Source organism: Rhamphochromis longiceps, linkage group LG20, assembly GCF_057381845.1.
Source record: "Rhamphochromis longiceps isolate RC_006_pf linkage group LG20, R_longiceps_female_GT1.1, whole genome shotgun sequence".
NCBI classification, from domain to species: domain Eukaryota; kingdom Metazoa; phylum Chordata; class Actinopteri; order Cichliformes; family Cichlidae; genus Rhamphochromis; species Rhamphochromis longiceps.
Window position 1 is genome coordinate 30,399,403 of NC_140576.1, and position 23,632 is coordinate 30,423,034.

At 41.1% G+C, this 23,632-nt stretch overlaps 1 protein-coding gene across 1 annotated transcript; it reads right to left on the reverse strand.

The window, feature by feature from the left end:
• Positions 1-152: 152 nt before the first annotated feature.
• Positions 153-22,999, reverse strand: phc2a (polyhomeotic homolog 2a (Drosophila)). Its single transcript, XM_085393729.1, has 7 exons — positions 22,694-22,999; positions 21,616-21,778; positions 13,092-13,170; positions 11,819-11,930; positions 11,264-11,390; positions 8,167-8,416; positions 153-689 (listed from the first exon to the last, which is right to left on the reverse strand). Exons 2-7 carry the CDS (start codon positions 21,751-21,753, stop codon positions 535-537), a joined length of 861 nt encoding a protein of 286 aa, XP_085249855.1. The 5' UTR covers positions 21,754-21,778; positions 22,694-22,999; the 3' UTR covers positions 153-534.
• Between the last annotated feature and the right edge of the window lie 633 nt (positions 23,000-23,632).

Genomic DNA, 23,632 nt, shown 5'->3' on the forward strand with positions numbered 1-23,632 from the left:
GTTAACTTCCTTGTGATTTTTTTAAATGTATTTTTCCCATAGCTCAAATACTGTGCAAACCAGACACAGAACCACGCAGAGTTTGATGAGACAGTCCTAAAGCCGGATCACAGGCATTCAGGAATAACTGACTCCATGCAGGACGCAGAGGCTTGAATAAAGTGTATTTTACTGAAACAGTAGGCACACGTTTGAAATCTTCACAGTCACCCTCCAGAACAAATGAAATGCTAAACTTAAGGTACAATAAACACTATAAAAAACTAAATGTATTCGTAATCAAACTTTTTTCTACACTGCCTAGCTAACACAGCAGCCCTCCCAACCACAGGGCACAGTGAAGTTTTCAGTGTAAACGTTGGAGCTGACGGCCATTAGGTCAGGAGACAGTTACAAAATATCCATCAATGAAAATTGTCTTGGGACCTGAATTCAGCCGAGAACTATTTAACATGGGGAATCCTGAGCACGTCCTGTTAGTGCAGTAATAGCTGAGCTGCCATTGAGAGCTGGGTATGTATTGGATGAGATGAACTATGAGTCTTTGAGCATGCTGATCTGAGCAAAGATCTTGAGTGCAGGCCCCAGTTTGATGTTCATGGTTCCCATTAGGTGGTCCTCCTTCAGCAGCAGCAGGGCCTGCCCGTCGATCTCCTGAGAGCGGAACTCCTCGGCAATTTCCAGGCAGCCTGCAGCAACAGAGCGACAACGGTGAGTTCACAGCTCACATGCAGTCCTTACAGAGAACAGTAAAACAATCTATCGGAGATCTCTTTGCAAGAAAAGGGAAGCACAAAGAGAGCGGAATCAGAACAGGACACTGCTGAAGTCAGGCATCAAAGAAATCACTATGATCGACTGTTGTTGTGTAATAATCAGATAGTGACAACCCTAATCTGCATAGAGGGTTGGGATTTCCATGCTGTTAACACCTGTTTGGTGTTCAGCTTCACTTCTTACAATTTCACTGCTGCCTTTGTTGTGTGGCCAAAGTCGACCAGTCTGATGTCCGACAGGATCATGTTCGTGACCAGCCTCGAGTTCACGAGTAAAAATCAGTAAAAATCCTGACTACTAAATGTTCTGCAGTCAGCTGTTAGTCAAGTGGCTTTATTGTCATTCCAACCACGTGTAGTGGTGCAGTACACAGTGAGACGAGACAGCATTCCTCCAAGACCATGGTGCTACATGGTCTACAACAAAGACACAACAGAATGATACAGACACAACAGTGCAATAGAAATGCACAAAAGACTGAGTGTTGTGCAAAAAGTCACTTGGTGTAAGAAGGTGTGTGTCAGCGTGTCGGTCCAGTCACTGAGTGTTCTGGAGTGTGAGGGAAGAAACTGTTTGGCAGTCTGGCAGTGAGGGCCGAATGCCGCGGTATCTCTTGCCAGAAGGCAGCAGGATGATGAGTGTGTGTGAGGGGTGTGTGGGGTCGTCCACGATGCTGGTGGCGTTACAGATGCAGTGGGTGCGATAAGTGTCTGTGATGGAGGGAACAGAGGCTCCAATGATCTTTTCAATGATCTAGTTAGTGGTACTTGGGAATAACAGCAACCCAGACATGGAGTGGTAGGCCACATAAAATCACAGTCAGCTCCAAACTTCAGGTGGTCTTCAGATTAGATCAAGAAAAGGGTGGAGAGGGGCTCATGGAGCAGTTTTCCACAGCTGAGCAACTGCATCCAAGCCTTGCATCACTAAACTCAAAGGGGGTGGAGGAAAAAATTGATACAGCATAGCATCACCAAATTTTTCGCAGGCATATTGTATTAATACGGGGAACCCAAATATTGATATTTTATTATTATTTTTTAAAGACAGCAAATATCCCCTGACAGGAGGTAACCTTTCAGCAAATAGTCATAGCCTCACTTGGACAGATTGGTTGCAATCTCAGAGAGATTGTCAAGGCTTTGCTGTCTAATTTATGAAGGCACAGAGTGTCAGAAGTACAGACATTATTGAAATAGGCCGAAGTGCAAATACCTGAATTAAAAAAAATACTGCAGTAAAAGTTGAAGTATTAAATCAATTTTACTCGAGTATAAGTAAACAAGTGAAATGTACTGAAAGTAAGGAAGTAAAGAGTAGCTCCATGAAGGACAATTCTACCAACGGTAACTACACCTAGTTTTACATTAGACTACAACGGGAGAATACAAATCTACTTTCTAATTCTAATGAATGCACTAAGCTTAAACGAGTGATGTAGGACACAGGCAGTGAAAGACAGTTTCCAAACATCATTCCAAACTGTTGCCTATATTGTAGAGGGCGACTTTGCCTCCACATCTAAACAGAAAAACGTTTACAGTCGGGGTTTAAGGTGGGATTCAGTAACTCTACATCAGTTGTGATTATTAGTGAACAGGTCAGCTGACCTGCTGCTCTTTGTGGATTTAGACAACTGAATTCAACTAAATGTAAGCAGATGTTTACTGAGCCATCTTTGCTGACTTATCCTACTCTAACAGTACACTGTCTTTATACAGTTGGTAGAAATTCAGTGAATGAATCTAAGCGACAGCAGCTCCAGTCCACATTAATCTTTGCTACATTTAATGTAACCCAACACTGACTGTGAGCAAGCTAACCTGTTTAACCTGCACAAAACTACCATGCAACATCAGCATTTGAATAACACAAAGTTACTATACTTAGCTCGTTTTGCAGGGAGTTTCACAATGTGAAAATATACAACTTATCAAAACACATTATATACAGATCTAATATGGGAATAAAAATGAGGACATTACATGTAACCTTTAAATCTGCAGCTCTTACCTTTAACTATAAACTGTTCATCTGTCTTCCTCCATCTCTGACTAAAGTTACACTCTTTTCTCTCCCTGGGAATCCAGCAGCTGGACCTTTAGTTAGCAACACACTGTCACAGACTGCACACACACACAGTTTGTGTGTTTGCTGATGTTTGTTCAGCTGACAGAAATGTTGCATTTGAAATGACCTGCTACTTAAAACACTTCAAATGCACATTTACATTACCAGCCTTTATGGATCACAGAAAAAGATCCATGTGACAGCTTTACTAGAAATGTGTTAAAATCTATAAGAAACATAGAAAACATGTCAATAAAATGAAACACTGTTGTAAAAAAAGACACGATCATTCATTGTTAACGTGGTGATTCAGCACACAGAATGGTATCATTTTAAATCCAGTTGATCATTTTAACATTGAGTGCACTCTCACTGCTGATTCCTAAGCTGATGGTTAAACATTAGAGCTCTGCAACTTTAATCTTTAAATGGATCCAGTTTAAAGCTTACTGGAAAGCTTTAAACTAATGAACAGGTAATCGTAACATGTGTCCTGTGTTCTTGTGACAATGTGACAGTTTGTGATTCATTCAGTGTTTTTTAGCAAAGCACAGTTTAACAAGCTGCACATATAAAACACATTCAACCAGCAGTAACTCTATAATATGCTTAAAACAAACTGTAAATGTGGCACTTCCAGCCGATTTTAAACTGAAACCTGTATCTGACGGTTTCAGCTTTTATTCTCTCAGCTGCACACTCAGTGTTGGATTTGAGAGCAAATATTAAATATAAAAATAGAATTCAAACATAATGTATGTATGACTTTGATATACAGTGAAGGTTCTGCCAACATGTTGGGCGTGGTGTCGCAGAATGAAGTTGTGTCTAAACATCGACATTATTTATTACAGACGTTCATTAGGGAAACAAAGACACCTCCATTAAAAAACAATAAACCCTCCTACTGTGTGTGTACAGAGGTCGGGCAGATTTTCCAGGACAGGTGATGCTACTTTCTGGAGAACTGATTGTTGATCTGGATTTTAACCTGCTTCAGAGCTAGATAGGTTCACAGCACAAGTTACCATGACGACTTACCCTGTTAAGGAGTAAACCACCTTAGTAGTACAGAAAACCCTGGGTTAACCCTTAAGTTACTTGGAAAGCCAAACTTGTGTTTTGCAGTTAAATGCAGCCTTTTGTCTTCCATGGATATTCTCAGCCATCACTGCTGTTTCACTCCCCTTCACACAGACACACAGATGGTCCTGAATACTCAGTGTCATTACATCAGTGGCTTGATGACCTGAAAACAGCCACTCTCAGGAAGCAGTTATTGTTGATGGGGACTGTTCTACCACACTGGGCTGGCTGTCATTTCCAGTTAGTAGCACAGGTCATCTACTAACTGGAAGGTTGGTAGTTCGATCACCGCCCTCTTCAGCTTGCCTAATTAGATTAGATACTAATTCCAAGTTGCTCTCTGATGCTTCAGTTAGAGGATGGTGATCGAACTACCAACCTTCCAATTAGAAGTTGACCTGTGCTACTAACTGGAAGTGACAGCCAGCCCAGTGTGGTAGATGTGGGACAACAGGTCATCTACTAACTGGAAGGTTGGTGGCGTCTGAATTGGTGAAGGCGGTCGCACTTTTCTCCTCCTCTCCCTTATCTTCCCTGCTTAGCCTCTTGTGTCCTTGTCTAGTCTCGTGTTTTTTGTATTACTTTTCCCTGGAACACTCTCTCACTGTCGTTCTCTAAAACCTAAAGAGGAATTATGGATTTGATCAACTGGCCCCTGAATGCAATTGACACCCTTTTCTCAACGAGAAGTCTGGGCTCGGGTGAGCCTGAGTGTCCTGGAGGGACTTTCCCTGCCGGATACACGATGGACAGGTGGCAGAACTGGAGGGTTGTGTGCCTGGCGGGACTGTCGATCGAAGACGCTGAAGATATCTACCTATTTGGAACCATGATAACAGGGTTCTTGTTGATCGGAGCTGGCTTGGCCCTGGCTTATTGAAGATAAAGAAAGCGGAATCGGCTGTTCAAAACCCCACAAGGCTGCCCGCTGGGATTGAATCGATGGGATGAGTGGTGAGTTCTCAAAATGGGCTCATTGAGCGCAACACGGACTTCAGGAAGGGCAGAGCAGACCCGGCCCCACTTTACATTCACGGGAGCTGTGTGGAGAGGGTACACTCCATGAGGTTTCTGGGCGTGCAGATATCTGATGACCTCTCCTGGACTGCAAATACTACAGCGGTGGTTAAAAAGGCCCAGCAGCGTCTCCACTTTCTGAGAGTGCTCAGGAGGAACAACCTGGAGGAGAGGCTGCTGGTGACATTTTACAGAGCCACCATAGAGAGCATCCTAACGTACGGCATAACAACATGGTATGCAGGGTGCTCAGCTGCAGACAGGAAAGTACTGCAGAGGGTCATCAACACAGCCCAGAAGATCGCTGGCTGCTCTCTGCCCAGCCTGGAGGTCACTGCAAACTCTCGGTACCTCAGCAGAGCTGGCAATATCATCAAGGACCACTCTCACCCCAGCAACCAACTGTTTGAACTATTACCGTCAGGCCGACGGTACAGGTCACATAAAACCAGGACAAACAGATTCAGGGATAGCTTCTTTCCCAGAGCTATCACCGTAGTAAATAAGCACAAAAACAATTGAACCTATTCCATACCGTCACTGTCATTATATTATGCTGCTATTCATACTGTCATTATATTAATGCTGCTATCCTGTATATATTGTACATACTATTGTTTGAGTACTTACGATTGTTTTTTTTGTACTTTTTATATTTTACATTTATATTTATTATTGAAACTTGCACCAAGGGAGTGGCACTCCAATTTCGTTGTACTCTGTACAATGACAATAAAGGCTATTCTATTCTATTCTATTTCTTGGAGAAGAACACTGAGAATAAGACCTCTGAGCGAAAATTTGATTACACCTTGGAGAAGCTCACTGCAGTCGTGAGTTCTCAGAATCGGCTCTTTGAGCACAAGAATGGACTGATGGTAAATGGACTGATTCTTATATAGCGCTTTTCTACTCTCCCGGAGTACTTAAAGCATATACAACACGCCACATTCACCCAGTCACACCCATTCTCACAAGCACTACCTCTATACTGAGTGCTTTCTAACTACACTCACACACATTCATACTCCGATGGATGCATCGGAAAGCAACTTGGGGTTAGTATCTTGCCCAAGGATACTTGGATGCAGACTGGAGGAGCTTGGGATCGAACCTCCAACCTTCCGATCAGTAAATGACCTGCTCTACCTCCTGAGCTACAGCCACCCAGAATGACAACATCACGGAGCGTAAGTTTGATAACATCATGGAGAAGCTCACGGCTCTCCAACAGGAGATTGAGAGACCAGTGTCGGACTGTTAGAACAGCTTTGAAATTCACATGAGTTGTTCGCACTAAAGTAAAAACCACCATCACTTCATGCAGCTACCACTTCGGCGCCAGCTGTGATCTCAAGGCTGGAGCTGAACAAAAACACCCTGATAACAGACGGTGCTTAGACTGTTCCTCCCCTATGCAAGGCCACCTGGCTGGCTGGCTGGAAGACTGTTTACTTAGCCTGGCAGGGCGAAGGACACCGTCTCAGCTGAACTCTGGACACACACACACATACACTGATACACACTCATCCCCCCTCCCTTTCCAAACGGCTTCGATGCTTGTCCCCTCCCGGGGAAGATGGCGGTCGACTGGACCAGCGCAGACATGCTGCAGGACCGGATGCGCTGTTTACACCGGCTCTCTATTACCCTTTGCCCGCCCCTGTTGCTTGTCTTGTGTTTCTATGGTGTATTGATAGTCATGTGCTTTTTGTATGCACTGAGGTGTTTTGTTTTTTTTTCTGTTCTCAAACTGATCTCCCTGTTGGAGCTCAGTCTGGGGGGAGTTCTTTTTTCTCCTCGTATTTCCTCATGTTGTGTATTTACCATTGTTATACCTCTCTGACCTGTCTTCCCCATGTGATGTTTGTGTAGGTCAGAAGGGTAAGATGGCGCTGGCACGGCTGGCAGCCTTAACCCAATTTCCCTTGGGATGAATAAAGTCTGATCAATCAATCAATCAATCAATTGATGATGAGGCTTCAGCAAACCACAGGATCAGCTGAGTCAGGATCAATTTAATCTGCGTCAGATCTTTGCTGGATTTTTTAAATTTGGTCAGCTGCTGTAGACAGCTTGTTCTGTCCTCCATTTGTCCAGATATCTCGAGTTTTTAAAGAACATACCCAACACACCATCCCAAAGGCTCTTTGGTAATACCTTGGTGGTGTAAAAATATTATTTTATGCCTGACACACCGTATCATCTTTGGCATTTTTATATATTTCACTGGAAAAACAAACTTGCTGGCAGCTGCCAGTGCAACCCCTTAGCTCCTTGTAGATACACATCTGGTATCAGTTTTAAAATCCGAGGTGACTTTGTTGTTGAGTTACTGCATTCAGAAGGTTACAGAAACTTGACCACTAACCTTGAGGTCAAGGTCACTGAGATTTGAACTCGTCAAAGATGGTAAAATGTAGTCCCTAAGGACCCCAAAGCGCTTCACACTACATTCAGTCATCCACCCATTCACACACTAGTGATGGGATACATTGTAGCCACAGCTGCCCTGGGGCGCACTGACAGAGGCGAGGCTGCCGGACACTGGCGCCACCGGGCCCTCTGACCACCACCAGTAGGCAAACATGGGGTTAGTATCTTGCCCAAGGATATTTGACATGCAGCCAGGAGGCAGCCTGGGATCGAACCACCGACCTTCTGATTAGTGACTGACCTGCTCTGCTACCTGAGCTACAGCCAAGATATTTAGGAGATAGACCTATCCTACGTCATGTCCAGTTACTGCATTCACAAGATTTTTAGAAAACGCAACTTCTCACCTCTGAAACAGAATCAGAAAACTTTATTAATCCCTGAGGAAGTATTCTGATTCTGACGCTGAGTCCAAGATGACTGACACTGGAACTTGTCTGAGAGCAGATAGTAGATACACCAATGGTATCAGTTTGAAACCCCTAAGTGGCTTCCTCTCAGGGTTAGAAAATTCACAAGATTTTCACAAAACTTCAGGTCACTGAGATTTAGACTGGTTGAGATTTTTAGTTGTCATCGATTGAGTTAAGTGCCTTTAACGATTTGTAGATTAATGTTCAGTTTAAGTTATTACAAGTTTGTCTGTCTCCATAGAAACAAATTATGAATAAATGAGAAGAGCCTCTGTAGAGTTGTGCACACTTGACTCTTTCTGCACTGTAAAGAAAGAAAAATTCACAGCTGGAGATGAACGCAGGCGTTACCAGATTGATCACCCACCTGGCAGAGACGAGATGAACTCGTAAACGTCCCCTATGTTCCACTGCCCCGGATCACTGGGCAGGAAGCCATGGTGCAGCAGTGGCAGCTCAGAGCCTTGTGTCACAGGCAGGCGCTGGGGAACTGACACGGGGGACGGGGGTCTTTTGTAGAGGGACAAATCTGAACACTGATTTGAATCCTCCTGTGCAGGGTGGACTGAGTGAGCAGTAGGCAGAGCAGCAGCAGGCCTCTGAACACAGGGAGCAGTCTGAGAGAGTCCGAGAGAAAAATGGGACTATATTGAGGTTTTTCTCTCATTTATAGGTGTAATACATCAGTCTGATTTAAAAAAAGAAAAAAAGAAAAAGAGAAAAGACATATATATATATACATACATACATACATACATAACACATATATATATATATATATATATATATATATATATATATATATATATATATATATATATATATATATATATATATATATACATACATACATATATATACATACATATATATACATACATATATATACACATACACATATATATATATATATACATACATATATATACATACACATATATATATATATATACATACATATATAAACATATATACTAGGGGTGCAACGATACACAAAATTCACGGTTCGGTTCGGTTCGGTTCGATACTTTGGTGTCACGGTTCGATATTTTTTCGATACAAAAAAATGTTCATGCCTTTTTAATTTGTCATTTATTAAAATTATAAATATATATTTTAACTCAAAAGTACAGTTTTTAAATTTAACCCTAACCCTTGTGCGTGTTTTTTATTTTGACAGCGAATGCGCACCTGCGGACCACTTATGTGCAGCCCTGGTTATTTAGCTCGTCATATTGCAGCCACAGAAATTATTTTGTCCATGAAACCATAAAGCTGCACTTTCTTTTTGCCTTATAGTCTGATTTGTCATAACTTCTCCGTTTTGTGGTAAGCTTTTCTTTGGCTGTCACTTCTTCACCCTGACCTGTCTTATTTGGCTCAGCAGAACTAAAATATATATCGTGCTGCTTTTACACACGCACTCACATAAGCTGAGCGATTCTCTGCGCGATCAACCTCTCACATGTTTAAGCTTGCTGCGGGAGATTTCACTTGTCATGTTTGCATAGTAAGCTAACGATTAATAAGACGATGTCAGAGGAATTGGTGCACAAATTATCATCACTCACAGATCAGTGCTGTCGCTCTCTATACACAGTTCGCATGATTGCAAAGTGAAAGCAAAAAAACAAGCGCAAATTCAAACGCGACTTCAATATGTCACATATTGACAGTGGCTCACCGATGCCAATGACATAATTACCCAGCTACATTTCTGAAAGAATGCAAAAGCATTGACATATATTTTTCCTACAATAGCCCGACGGGCAGGGAAGAGATAGATTTTGGTAGCCCGACTGAAAAAATCGCTAGCTCCGGGACGTCGGGCTAGCGATTTTGCAAGCCCTGTATCTGATTGAGGAATCACTCATCTTTGGAAAAGAGAGTTTATTACAGAGAAATGTCTCTTTCCAAAATAAAAGCTATACTATCCGCTTCTTCTGGGCTATATTCTCAGCAGCATAAGGAGAATCACGTGCTAACAGCTGTCTAAATGACTCGGCTAAAGTTAGTAGCATGCTTGCTTTTTTTTGTCTGCTTCCACTTGTCTTTGCACTAGGATGATGTCGGCGTAAATGTGCAGTCATATTCGTTGTGTTCCCACTAGTGCTTTCAGGTTAACCTCGTTGAAATGACCTTAACGCCACAACACGGCAAATCTCCGTTAACGAGCTACCGCCGATCGCCCCGTGCATGGGGCTAGACGGCCAACACGTTAACGAGCTAACTGCGCTAACACACTAGTTCACACCAATGTAATTAAGCATTGCATGGCACATCCAACATACTGTTTTACTTTAGTCCATGACTCGCTTACCTTCAGGGTCATACGTCACATGAAAACCAAAATAATTCCAAACGCCAGATCTGAATGAGGGTGGGGGAGGTCCATGTTGCAAGGAGAGCTTAACTTCTGTCTCGCTAGCTTGCCCTGCGCTCTTCCTCCTGACTATGCTGTCTGTGTTGAGCGCTCAGTGGATCTGCGCTGGACAGTGCACGCAGATTCACTGAGCGCTCAACACAGACAGCATAGTCAGGAGGAAAGTTGATAAAAGAAATTACAAATGTTGTATTGTTCGATACATATGCGTACCAAACCGAAAGCACTGTATCGAACGGTTCAATATCGATACGAATATCGTTGCACCCCTAATATATACATATACACATATATACACATATATATACATATACACATACACACATATATATATATATATATATATATATATATATATATATATATATATATATATATATATATATATATATAACCATATTCAAAAGTTTGGTACCCATTTTTTTTACCAGCAGAATCCAGAATTCTTCTTAGCCTCGTGTTTATTTATGTTTTGGTTGTTTGTGTTTTGAACACCCTTGTTAGTGGTAGGGTCCATGCTGATGACACTGGGAAGGCACAAGAATATGGACTAAGAGCCAGTCTGGACCTCCAGGATGGTGGCAACATGGCAACCTTCAAACATTTCAGTTCTTCATCCTTCAGAAACTGCAGGAAGCACAAGGCCACTGAAGGACTCGTGCCCTCAGGCCATCCTGATGAAGCTCGTTTCTGATTGTTTGGTCAGAGATATCCACTCTCTGGTTTGGGCAGTGCTTATCCTGTTCCTTCTTACACAAAGGAGCAGATACCAGTCCCGCTGACAGCTTAAAGAGCTTCTATGGCCGTGTTCAGCTCTGCTAGAGTACTGAAACCTCCTCTATGCTGTTGAGACCGTACTGAGAGACACAGCAAACCCACACACACTCTGCACTTCTATGTAACATTTACAGTCTGATGGATGCACTGGGAGTAACTTGGGTTCAGCATCTTACTAACGTTACAATGTTAGCCACATGCAGACGGGAGCAGCCGGGGTTCAAAGCACCAACCACCACCATCTTTGCAAACCACTCTCGGTTATCCTTCACTTCATTAGGGTAAATAGTCCTGACTGTCTCACCTTCTTTTTAGAGTCTATGATGGTGTTTTTGTGGTTTCCATTCACAGCTTTTTGCTTCTTCATGTTCTCCAGGGTGGTTTTGCGGTTCGGGAACAGACCCATTCGCTTTGTGCATCCCACATTGTAACTACAAGGATAGCAAACAAGGCAAGTTCAAAATCTGTGCATCATTCACAAATCTGAACTAGATGTTTACGTCTGGTGTGTTGTGAATTAAATTATTCCTTTGTCATTCTCAGTAGAAGTGTTCTTTGTATTCAGTTCCATTTTATTTCTATAGTGCCAGTTCACAACAGTAGTCACCTCAAGGTGCTTTATATTCTAAGGTAAAGACCCTAAAATATTTTAAAATAGCTGGAACTATAGCACACAGCAAGTCACTGCACACGGGAGAGAAACATGTGACACTGAGGTCACAGGCAAAGTCTGGACCAAACACTCAAGTAGCTTCCTCAGTCATATTCTCCTAAATGTCGACTAATGATGTATCAGCTCGAAGACAATATTAAGGCAGTGAACCACAGTGAACTGTGAAAATGAAGACAATGATCTTACCGTTTAGCGCAGACCGTAGAACAGAACCTCTTAGATCTTTTGAAGATGTAGGCAAAATCCACCCTGCCGCATAATTCACAGGTCAGCATGGGCTCCTGCTGGCCCTTTACCTCTGAGGGAACAGTCAACACAATCTTTGTGATCATCACGCTGAAACTGTTGAACATCCAGTAAAAAGAACTGCATCCAGCAGCACCAACACCAAAGCTGTTAACCAAAACAAGGGGCTAACACAACTCTAGAGTTCTACACAACTCCCTTTATGCCCAGTATTCCTGACTGCTTTCTTACACAAAATAAATGCTGAATGAAATTTAATGGCACTTTTTTAGTCTCACTGAGCAGCCAAAACACGTTTATATGTGCAGCTGAGGTCACTTTGCTACTTTCAAAACCCTTCGACCAATCCCTGTGGTAGTGACAGATCAGACTGGACTAACAAACTGTTCCAACTTAGGGAGCTTTTGATGATACCGTCCTTCCATGAAAATGCATATGGCATCATTCTGTAAAACGTTCCTGTTCAGAGCCCATTCAAAAGTGATGCAAAACAAGCGTCCCTGCTTGCTCTTATGCTTTTAAGCATCTTCAACATGATGCTGTCCTACACCTTCTACCTCTACATGCACCCTCAGAAAAGAAATGCTGGAAATCTCCTCAATCTTGCATATAACTGAGCAAGGATGAAGGTGTGGATGGTACTGACTACAGCTTACTGTGTATTCTGAAGCTCTGTAGTCAATCAAATCTTTGTCACAAACCCAGCTGGGGAAGAAGTGTTGGACGGGTCAAATATGCTGAGGCACAGTAATGATTTTCATTTATACATTTATTACAAAGGGCCATCCAAAAGCCTACTGACAGTTGGAAAACAGTGGGACACAAATTGATGTTGGTACAATCTACAGTCAGGGAAAAAAATATTTGAACACCAGCTGATTTTGTAAGTTTGCCCACTAAATAAAGAAATCTACCTCTAGTCTACAATTTGAGTTGATTTGAACAGTGAGAGACAGAACAATAACTATAAAAATCCAGAGAAATGCATTTCTAAAAAGTTATAAATTAATTTTATAGCTTGTCTTAGTAAAGTGTCGGGCCACCAAGAGCCACAAAAACAGCTTCATAGTCCTGGGCACTGATTTTGAAAGTCTACAAGGAATCTGAGGAATAAAGACAACCACTCAGTACAGCTTTGGACTGATTTACAGGGACAAGCGTGCCCAAACCAAACCCATATTCTGAGAAAGAGAAACGTTTAAATTTGACAAACCCTTTGTTAACAGGCTGTCCATCTTTGAATCTGGTGTATATCTTCTTAGATTCTCTATTGAGAAAGATGGACGTTCCACCTGCAGACACAAAAACATATCAGTGCACTCATGCTTATTAAATACTGTTGGATGAAATCATTCATAAGCATGTACATGAATGAAACTTTCTTAATAGTATGACCTATAATCACTCTTGTCCTAGTGGGAAATAAAAGGCCTTGTGTCTCTCTTAAATCTTACAGCGATCAGCCGGTGGGTTATGGAGGCAGAACTGACGTCATCCTAGAACTATTTAGGAATAATTCTATAATTAGCAAAAACAAAAGCTTTTTAAGAAGACTGTGGTTAAAAACATGACTTAAAAGCCTGTTATACATAGTCTTTTAATAAAGATAAACAGCATATTAATGCTGAGGCTTCTTCCAACGGTCTTGTTAGGAAACGGTTTAACAAACATGTCGTTGGTTTGAATTATAGAATTACAGAAATCTGCTTAGACAGAGCAACAGAAGAAGGAAGTAATCTAAATAAATAAAAGCACTTATTAAAGTTGCTGTGAGAGTAAGATTTTATTTGTGTTGGCAAAAAATAAATAAAACAAAACAAAAATATTTTTCTCCTTTTCAGCCTATCCCAGCTTCCATGTGGCAAAACACAGGGTACCGCCTACACAGGTCATGTTGCAGGTTAACACAGAGAGACAGACATTAGTTTGCACTTACATTCATACCTATGGGCAATTTAGAATCATCACTTTAACCTAATCCCACCAACTACATGTCTCTGGATTGTGGGAGGAAGAACGAGTACCAGAGTACCTGCAGGGAACCCCACGCAGACAAGGGGAGAACATGTAAACTCCCCACAGAAAGGCCCCAGATAGCTGATTCGAACCCAGGACCTTCATGGTTTTTCTGTGTCGCTCACATTGCTTATACTAATTAACAATTTAGATGGTAAGAAACCAAACAAAAAACAGTGAAAATTTCAGGCTTTTTATCTTTAGTGTTTTTTGAGTCGTTTTTTATGGTTGGGAAAAATATCAAGCCTCTGAGGAGGAGTTAAAGTGACTGAATCAAACCCAGAATTTTAACTGGTATTTTTGCATTGTGTTATACACCAGGAGGCGTTGTGCAAATAGGTGTTTAAAATGAACCATGCTGTTGATGTTGTAACAAAGGCACTGATTTACATGCAGTTTGTTGTACTTTTGGAGGAGCATGAAACTGAACATGGTGATACAGGCTACCACTGAGCAGTCAGGTGGCTCAGCCCAGGCAAAGTGCTCAAAGAGCACAAATTTCATTTTCCCCTCAGTCACTGAACCTTACTTCACTTGCTCAGCCCAAACAGACTTTGTATAAAGTTAAGGCCTTGAACTTTTGCACACACATGCACAGTGTGCTCATGTTTGGTTTTTGAAATGCTGATAAAATTTTAGCATTTTTACTGTGCCTACATCACATTAAATTACCTCACTGTAATGTGTGCACACACACACACACACACACACACACACACACACACACACACACACACACACACACACACACACACACACACACACACACAGCATTCTCCAAAACAGTAATAAGGCAGAAACTTAAGACACTGGGCAGGGGCGTGCACAATCCTCATCTTGTTAATGTGACATTACTCATTCAGACCAATGAATGTAGAAAACACCTGGAGCCATCTCTACTGCCCCCTGGTGTCTAGCTGCAGCACAGGCCATAAAGCAGATGGGACTGTGGTAAAACTAAACAAAAACACATTTTCTCAGATAAGTTTTACCCAAAGATGGTTTCAGCTGTTATTGGTCGTTCTCATTACGTGTTTGAGGGCTACCCTCTCCCATAAGTTTGATTCTAACTTCTAACTTGATGCTGTTACACCGAGGTCCAAAAGTCATCGCGCTGCCCAGTCACCAACATTACTGTTACATTACAGGCTGAACTGTTCTCCTTTTCCTCTGCAGAGCTGTTAAATAAATATCTGTAAACAGCTGCATGTTTCTGTCTCCACATATTTTAGGGATAAACTTCACATTTGACAGTTTGTGATGATTATTTTGTCTATAGAGTAACAGATGCTGACCTAGGATTCCTCACCCTGCCCAGTGACAACAGATAAATATTCTTATATGTCCACTCTTAATGGTAACTACCCACATTACATTGGACTAAACTTCAAAAAGTCAAAGAGATTAAACATCCATGTAACTGGAGTCATTATATAGGAGCATAAACAGTGTTTAGGAAAGCTGCTGATCTCAGACCTGCACAGTTTCTGCTTTAAACACTGAATATATTCAACTGCATAAAGAGAACATGAGATTTTCTTTGACAGCATTAAATAAAACCTGATGAAAGTCAAAGGTCTTCACTTATTCACTTTAATAAGGAATTCTTTCACATTGTGTTTTGCTAATAGAGTCTTATTTGCCATAAAGTCATTCAAAGCCATTCATTCCAGAGTAACCAGAGGGGATAATACACAGTCCAAAACTTTAAGACCACTTGAAAAATGGCAAAAATCATATTTTGCTTCAACATGGAACACTAAACCTTTTTTGAGCATTAAATTTATTGAAAACAACGCTTAAACTGAAACAGGCTGTTCTAGCAGGCTGATCCCTGCGATAAGCTTCAGTCCTCCTGATGTTTCTGAAATGATGTCTCTCAGTGAGTCAACAGAACATCTGGCACAGGACAGCTGTGGTGACAGAAAGGAAACAAGCTTTTCCAAACCTCTGGACACCCAGCTTGGTCTCCCTCACTATCTGTTCATAATAATGTGGACTCTGTTATTACATGAAAAGGACAAATTAAACTTCTATCAAACCTTCTGCTGCATTTTTAGATCTAACATTTTATTTAATGTTTCCATGTCAGCAGAGTGCTCTGTGAGTGGATCTAAGACTGTTTAAATCTGCAGTTCTATATCATCCTCAGTCTTATGTTAAAATCTCAAAGAATGACTTTTAATGTCCAGATAATTCTAAAAGCAACTCTGCTGACATCACCTCTGTTTAAAATAAGACAACACAAACTAAGGAGTAATAAATCCTTCAAAAATGTGTGTAGCACTGCTAACTAGCCAGTAACACACTGCATACGCTAACAGCTAATCTAGCAAACAAATCACCACCAGGAGCTACAGAGTGATGTCAGGTGTTGTGTACAACTATAAGACGTTAAGATGTGAGTCTTTTGAATCATAGTGACGTGATTGTATTTACCTTAATTTAACAAGCTGTCAGTAACGGTAAACCCATCAGCAGATACCCTCAAACTGGAGCAGCTGGGCTACCTTAAAAGAGCAGAGGGGCATGTTCGTGGTCACGTCCAGTCGGTGTGGGCGGGAGTTCGACGCAGTGATTGCACCTCAAGTCAGTACTGCGCAGACACTGGCTCCAAAAGTGCAACGTAACAGCTCCCACAGACGGGAAAGTCTGGTTTCACATTTGCACAATGGGAGGACGTGGAGCCACACGCTCCAGCTTTCTACAGTGAGTTTGTAAAACCATCAGCACAGATCGTCAGAACCAGAGTAGCCACGTTATGTGAAAAGACTGTCACTGGACCATCCTTTATGAAATAGGGGGAGATGCCATCCCATAATTCATGACGACAGACTATCAGACCATTCATGAAAACAACTGCCATAATAAACAAAGTGGAGCAGATCATGTAGTTTTGCATTTAATGCCATAACCTCCTGATAGGGATGCACCGATACCGATACTGGTATCGGGTATCGGGGCCGATACTGTAAAATGTGTGTGTACTCATACTCGTAAAAGTTAACCGATACATTGAACCGATACTAACTCATTTCATTAATCAGAGGGTGGCTTGTCATTTTTGTTGTAGTTTTTTGGATTGGCCACTAGGGGGACATCCCGCGCTAAACAGGCACAGGGTTAGACGAGTCAGACTGGCAGCTCAAAATAAAAAAAAGAGAAACTGGAGGCTAGGGGTGCAACGATATTCGTATCGATATTGAACCGTTCGATACAGTGCTTTCGGTTTGGTACGCATATGTATCGAACAATACAACATTTGTAATTTATTTTATCAACTTTCCTTCTGACAATGCGGTCTGTGTTGAGCGCTCAGTGAATCTGTGTTCGACTACTCCGCCTAGGCTGCACTGTCGAGCGCAGATCCACTGAGCGCTCCACACAGACAGCATCGTCAGAAGGAAGAGCGCAGGGCAAGCTAGCAAGACAGAAGTTAAGCTCTCCTTGCAACATGGCAAATTGAACCTCCCCCACCCTCATTCAGATCTGGCGTTTGGAATTATTTTGGTTTTCATGTGACGTATGACCCTGAAGGTAAGCGCGTCATGGACTAAAGTAAAACAGTATGTTGGATGTGCCACGCAATGCTCAATTACATGGGTGGGAACTAGTGTGTTAGCGCAGTTAGCTCGTTAATGTGTTGGCCGTCTAGCCCCACGCACGGCGCGATCAGGGGTAGCTCGTTAACAGAGATTTGCCGTGTTGTGGCGTTAAGGTCATTTCAACGAGATTAACCTGAAAGCACTAGTGGGAACACAACGAATATGACTGCACATTTACGCCGACATCATCCTAGTGCAAAGACAAGTGGAAGCAGACAAAAACAACAAGCACGCATGCTACAAACTTTACCCGAGTCATTTAGACAGCCGTTAGCACATGATTCTCCTTATGGGGACCTGATATGTTTAATATGCTGCTGAGAATATAGCCCAGAAGAAGCGGATAGTATAGCTTTTATTTTGGAAAGAGACATTTCTCTGTAATAAACTCTCTTTTCCAAAGATGAGTGATTCCTCAATCAGATACAGGGCTTGCAAAATCGCTAGCCCGACGTCCCGGAGCTAGCGATTTTTCCAGTCGGGCTACCAAAATCTATCTCTTCCCTGCCCGTCGGGCTATTGTAGGAAGGAAAAATATATGTCAATGCTTTTGCATTCTTTCAGAAATGTAGCTGGGTAATTATGTCATTGGCATCGGTGAGCCACTGTCAATATGTGACATATTGAAATCGCGTTTGAATTTGCGCTTGTTTTTTTGCTTCCACTTTGCAAACACGCGAACTGTGTATAGAGAGTGACAGCACTGATCTGTGAGTGATGATAATTTGTGCACCAATTCCTCTGACATCATCTTATTAATCGTTAGCTTACTACGCAAACATGACAAGTGAAATCTCCCGCAGCTTAAACATGTGAGAGGTTGATCGCGCAGAGAATCGCTGAGCTTATGTGAGTGCGTGTGTAAAAGCAGCACGATATATATTTTAGTTCTGCTGAGCCAAATAAGACAGGTCAGGGTGAAGAAGTGACAGCCAAAGAAAAGCTTACCACAAAACGGAGAAGTTATGACAAATCAGACTATAAGGCAAAAAGAAAGTGCAGCTTTATGGTTTCATGGACAAAAGAATTTCTGTGGCTGCAATATGACGAGCTAAATAACCAGGGCTGCACATAAGTGGTCCGCAGGTGCGCATTCACTGTCAAAATAAAAAACACGCACAAGGGTTAGGGTTAAATTTAAAAACTGTACTTTTGAGTTAAAATATATATTTATAATTTTAATAAATGACAAATTAAAAAGGCATGAACATTTTTTTTGTATCGAAAAAATATCGAACCGTGACACCAAAGTATCGAACCGAACTGAACCGTGAATTTTGTGTATCGTTGCACCCCTACTGGAGGCTGCTGTAGCTAGGATAAACAAAATGTCAGCAGTGTGGACCGGAACAGCCAACTTTAACTCAGGTTTTGGAAAAGCGATGAAAAATTTCAAGAGAAAATCCACGGGCAGCTAAAATAACAGAGGCTCTGACTCATTTTATCGCTCTGGATGACCACGGGCAGATGGGGAGTTCGTTCATCAATGCCAAATACTTTCGTTATTTTGTTTGTTTGTTTACAATATGGACACTCTGCAACAATTTAAAAGTTTATTTTATTCTCAAACCTAATTTGTATTTATTTTATTCCAAACAGAAGTGTTTATTTATTATTCCGAAAGCTCGAGACAGTGCCAATAGTTCAGTGATATTTTGTTAAATTACAATGTGGAGACTCTGCAATAATTTAACAGAAGTGCTTATTTTTCACTTGAAATTTTTTTGTGGTCATTTTTATTAAGATATTATTTATTATTGGCAGAGAATAAAATAAAACCTGTCTTCCAATTCATTGAATGTGTGTGTGTGTGTGTGTGTGTGTGTGTGTGTGTGTGTGTGTGTGTGTGTGTGTGTGTGTGTGGTAGAAGTATCGGTTTTTGTACTCTGTATCGGCAAGTACTAGGGCTGCTCAATTAATCGAATTTTAATCACGATTACGATCTGGGCTTTCAACGATCATTAAAAATGACTGAGCCGATTATTAGCCCCTCCCTCATTTATCCGCGACACCTTAAAGGCCGGTCCGTGAAAATATTGTCGGGCATAAACCGGTCCGTGACGCAAAAAAGGTTGGAGACCGCTGATTAAGAGGACCCGAGGGAAGCTCGGAAAGCTAAGCAGAAGTTATTTGGAGAGGAGAGTGACTGCCGTTGGTTGAAAAGAGAGGTAAAAAAAAAACTTCAGTGGTGTTGCACACTATTTTATATTATTTTTTAAAGTCATTATTCAATACATTGTTATTGTTAACCCTTTAAAGCCGGTCAGAGCAGCACGCTCCGTTTTGTGTAACTATTTTTAAATCCCTGTAGAACCGGAACCGCATAAGCTAGCGCAATAATTTTTTTGCATATGAAACCAGAGGAGTTGTACTTACATCTTATGCCATCAGCTTGTCCTCGGTCACGGTTTCCTTCCACATAAAGCTTTGCAAATATTGCATAAAAAGCGCTTGCAGGAACAAAAACATAATATTCCAGAAACACGCTTTGCCGATCCGATCAGCTGTTCGTAACACTTCCCACATTGAAAAAGACGTCAGCGCGAACTATCGCATGTCCGCCATTTCCTGGCCGAAACCGGAAGTGGCGTAATTTTTGCGGAAATGTAGTTTTTTACTTGTAGGCCTTAAAAGCCTATACTGGTCATGTTTGACTTTTCTGAATAGTTTCTGGGATGCTTAGAACTGGAAATAGTTTATTTTGATGCACCTGCTGTTTTCTTTGCAAATTTGCATCATAGGATTGTTTTTTCGTTTTTCCTGCAGTATATAAAAATTGGTATATATCCAAAATAAAACTATGAAGACACTCAAATTAAATTTCCTGTTGTTGTAAACTATTTTTGCAACTTTTTTGTATTTAAAGTTTTGAGGGATAAACCTCTTAAACTTCTCCAAGTAGAAATATATGTAAAAAAAACAAAAACGATTTTCAATTTTTTTGTAGTTTATTGCACTTTTTTGCAATTAATGTAGTTACTATGGACTTAATGCATACATATCATTAAAATATGGGCTATAACAGTTGTATTGATGTATAGCAACTTGAAATGCTCCCACAAATGGCACTACAACATGTAAAAAAATAATATAAGCTCTGGCGGACTTGGTTCTATAGTAGGTCTTAAAGGGTTAAATAAATATCGTCAAATAATCGAGATCTCAATTTCAGTGAAAATAATCGTGATTATCATTTTTGCCATAATCGAGCAGCCCTAGCAAGTACTCAGATCCAAGTATCGGTATCGTATCGGTTTGCAAAAATTGGTATCGTTGCATCCCTACCTCCTGATCATTCTTAAGTTTTTAACCACAGCTGAACTGTGAACACCACAACTCTGGAATATAAACTGCTTCTTGTTGAGTTGTTTCTGCATGAAGAGCGCAGAACGCTACACAAGCTCAAGATTATGGACTATGTTAAATTATAAAAATGTGTTTAAGGTCATCAGTGGTCATTAGTAACTGCAGTCTTTGGGATCATCATGAATTAATTTTTTCTTCAGGGCAGCTGGGATAAGTGATGGATGAAGAATTTTACTGCAGTCATGGAAATCCTAACCAGTGAGGCGTAGCGCAGGTACACAGCACGTAAATATAAGAAAATAAGATGCTTTTATTTTTTTATACATTATTGGACAGATTTACTAAGTGAGGCCAATTATTATAATGTCATAATGCACTATAATCTATATAGAAACATAAAGTCAGTTCTGCCAAGAAAATTTCAAGTAGTGGCTCAAAAATCCCAAAGAGGGAGGATGAGGAGCACTCAGGCCTGCAAACAAAAAATAATTCGGTGTAAGGTGAAGTTTCACGCAAGTGTTTCTCCTTAAAAATGGTGAAAAGAGACGAGGATGAAAGAAAATCAATATTGTTTTTCTATAAGAAGTCTTTTGATAGAAAGAGCCAAACACTGTGCAAAGGGTTCTGAGGATTAGGACTCAGACTGTTAGAAACCTGAAGTCTGAGAGGAACAGCTGACAAACACAACACAAAACATTATATTCTGTCAGATATATCAAATCTAATCTTCTGTTGTCACTTTCAGGCTGTGTATTCATGCACTCAACAAACATTTGCATTAACAGAAACATACATAGCTCCGGTACTCACAGGGAAAGGCTCTGCACCCTCTTGGATAACGAAGCCTTCTATGAGATGGGTGAGGATGTGAGACTTGACTATGGCCTGGGCAGGTTTACTCTCTCCATTGTTTTGGGTGCTGTTAGTGTTCCCATTCCCAGAGGTCATGACTGGAGCACAGGGCACCCCTCACCTGTCAACAGGAGCAACATGACAAACTCAACAAGTGCTCGCCATGTGGACGAAGTCTCACATTATTTGGAAGAGACAATTAAATGTTACTCAGTGTCTCTGGCAAAGCTCACCGCCTTGATATAACACTGATTATGAAAAGTGTTAATTTTAATCTTTCAGCAACACTTTTGGATCCTGAATCCCTTACAGCAGCTGTTTTTTCAGTCATGTAAACTTTGGTTCTTTTGCCAACTTCTTGCACTAATCTGAGTTTTAACTCATGCTGATATAAAGACAGGATCCACTGTGTCCCGGTCCGATTCGAGCGTATATATGTGCCTTAACTGAATCTGAATTTCCAGATTTAAGAATGGCGTGAGTCACTCTTACAAAGGGGGACCTCAGTTAGGCTAACGTGGGGTTGTACGTGCGCGGTTGCTGTGGAAACCCACGATTTAATAAGCACCAAAAAAAATGAAAGAAAGAACCGTGGAATCACGCTGCCATATATATGCATGTGATCTGGATAACGTTAACACTATAGGTTGTGTGACTTTGAACGGTGAGAACGCAGAGTGTTAGTTTTCCAAACTCGCTAACGAAAACAAAACAAGGAGTTTGGCTCAAATTTAAACAGCACACATTACATTTAAGCGAAAGACCCGTGTGAACCAAATATACCTGTAAATACATATATATATATATATATATATACATACATATATATATATATATATATATATATATATATATATATATATATATATATATATATATATATGCAGTGTTGCGTAAACTTACAGCTAGCTTTGAATCAAATCAGTTTAGCCAGGCGGACACTTGGACCTGCTGGTTGCGTAATGGATAAAAGTAGCGCATTCAAACGCACCTTTTCTTCTCCTTAAAAAAAGACATTAAAGATGAGTTTACTTACTTTTACGGTTCGAGACCGCCTCTGGATCGGAGGGATACCAGCCGTCCCAGTCCGTAACAATAGTAGAGGGAAGAAAAGCTCTTTGTTCAACGGCTCCAAACAACGCTTCCATATACTGATTACACTCCCTCCGTGAAAACGACAAGGAGTCCGACCCGGGAATCTTTACCGGGCAGCGGGCCCACCGCGTTACACGAGGACGCGGAAAGTTAGCGACCCTACCATAACCGCACTATGTTTCACCATTCTCCTTCTTTCTGCACACAATACTATACACTTGGAGTGTGTGTTCATTTCTCAAGCCAAATAAAGTTACATAAAGCACTTCCGGCAAGCGCTTTCAAAATTAAAAGCCACAACCAAGAGGAAAAAGAGCTGTGCAAATATGTGCGCTTCGATTCCTGAATCTAAACTCAAATTTCCATATATCTCTTCGGAAAACATGAACTTCTTTCTTTACATCTAATCGAAAGAAATGTTTTCGAGTGAGATGAGAAATATATATATATATATATATATTTTAAATGTATAAAACCACTGCAAAACACAAAAGTCTGGGTAGTGAACTTATTGGACCAATGAAAGTTTCAGTCAGTTTAGTCCGTTTTGTTTATATCGCCCCACAGCAACAGCCATCCGTCCCACTGGTTGGCTGAGGAAAAGACAGGAAAAAGAGGAGAATAGAAAGACAAGACAAACAACAACAAGAGTGAATGGCATACGATTCTAAAGGAACAAAAGGGTGAACGGGATTATATGAGTATAGCATTTAATTAGAGTTAATCCGAGACCGTGCAGAGTGGGACGTGCAGATCAGCCCGTGGACACGGTTCAGTTCAGCTTCCAGATGTAAAATATCTGGCTGTAATCAGCCAGATATTTTCAGGCTGATTAACATTAGGGGAATTTACGCAGTATGAATAACTGTGACCTGCTGCA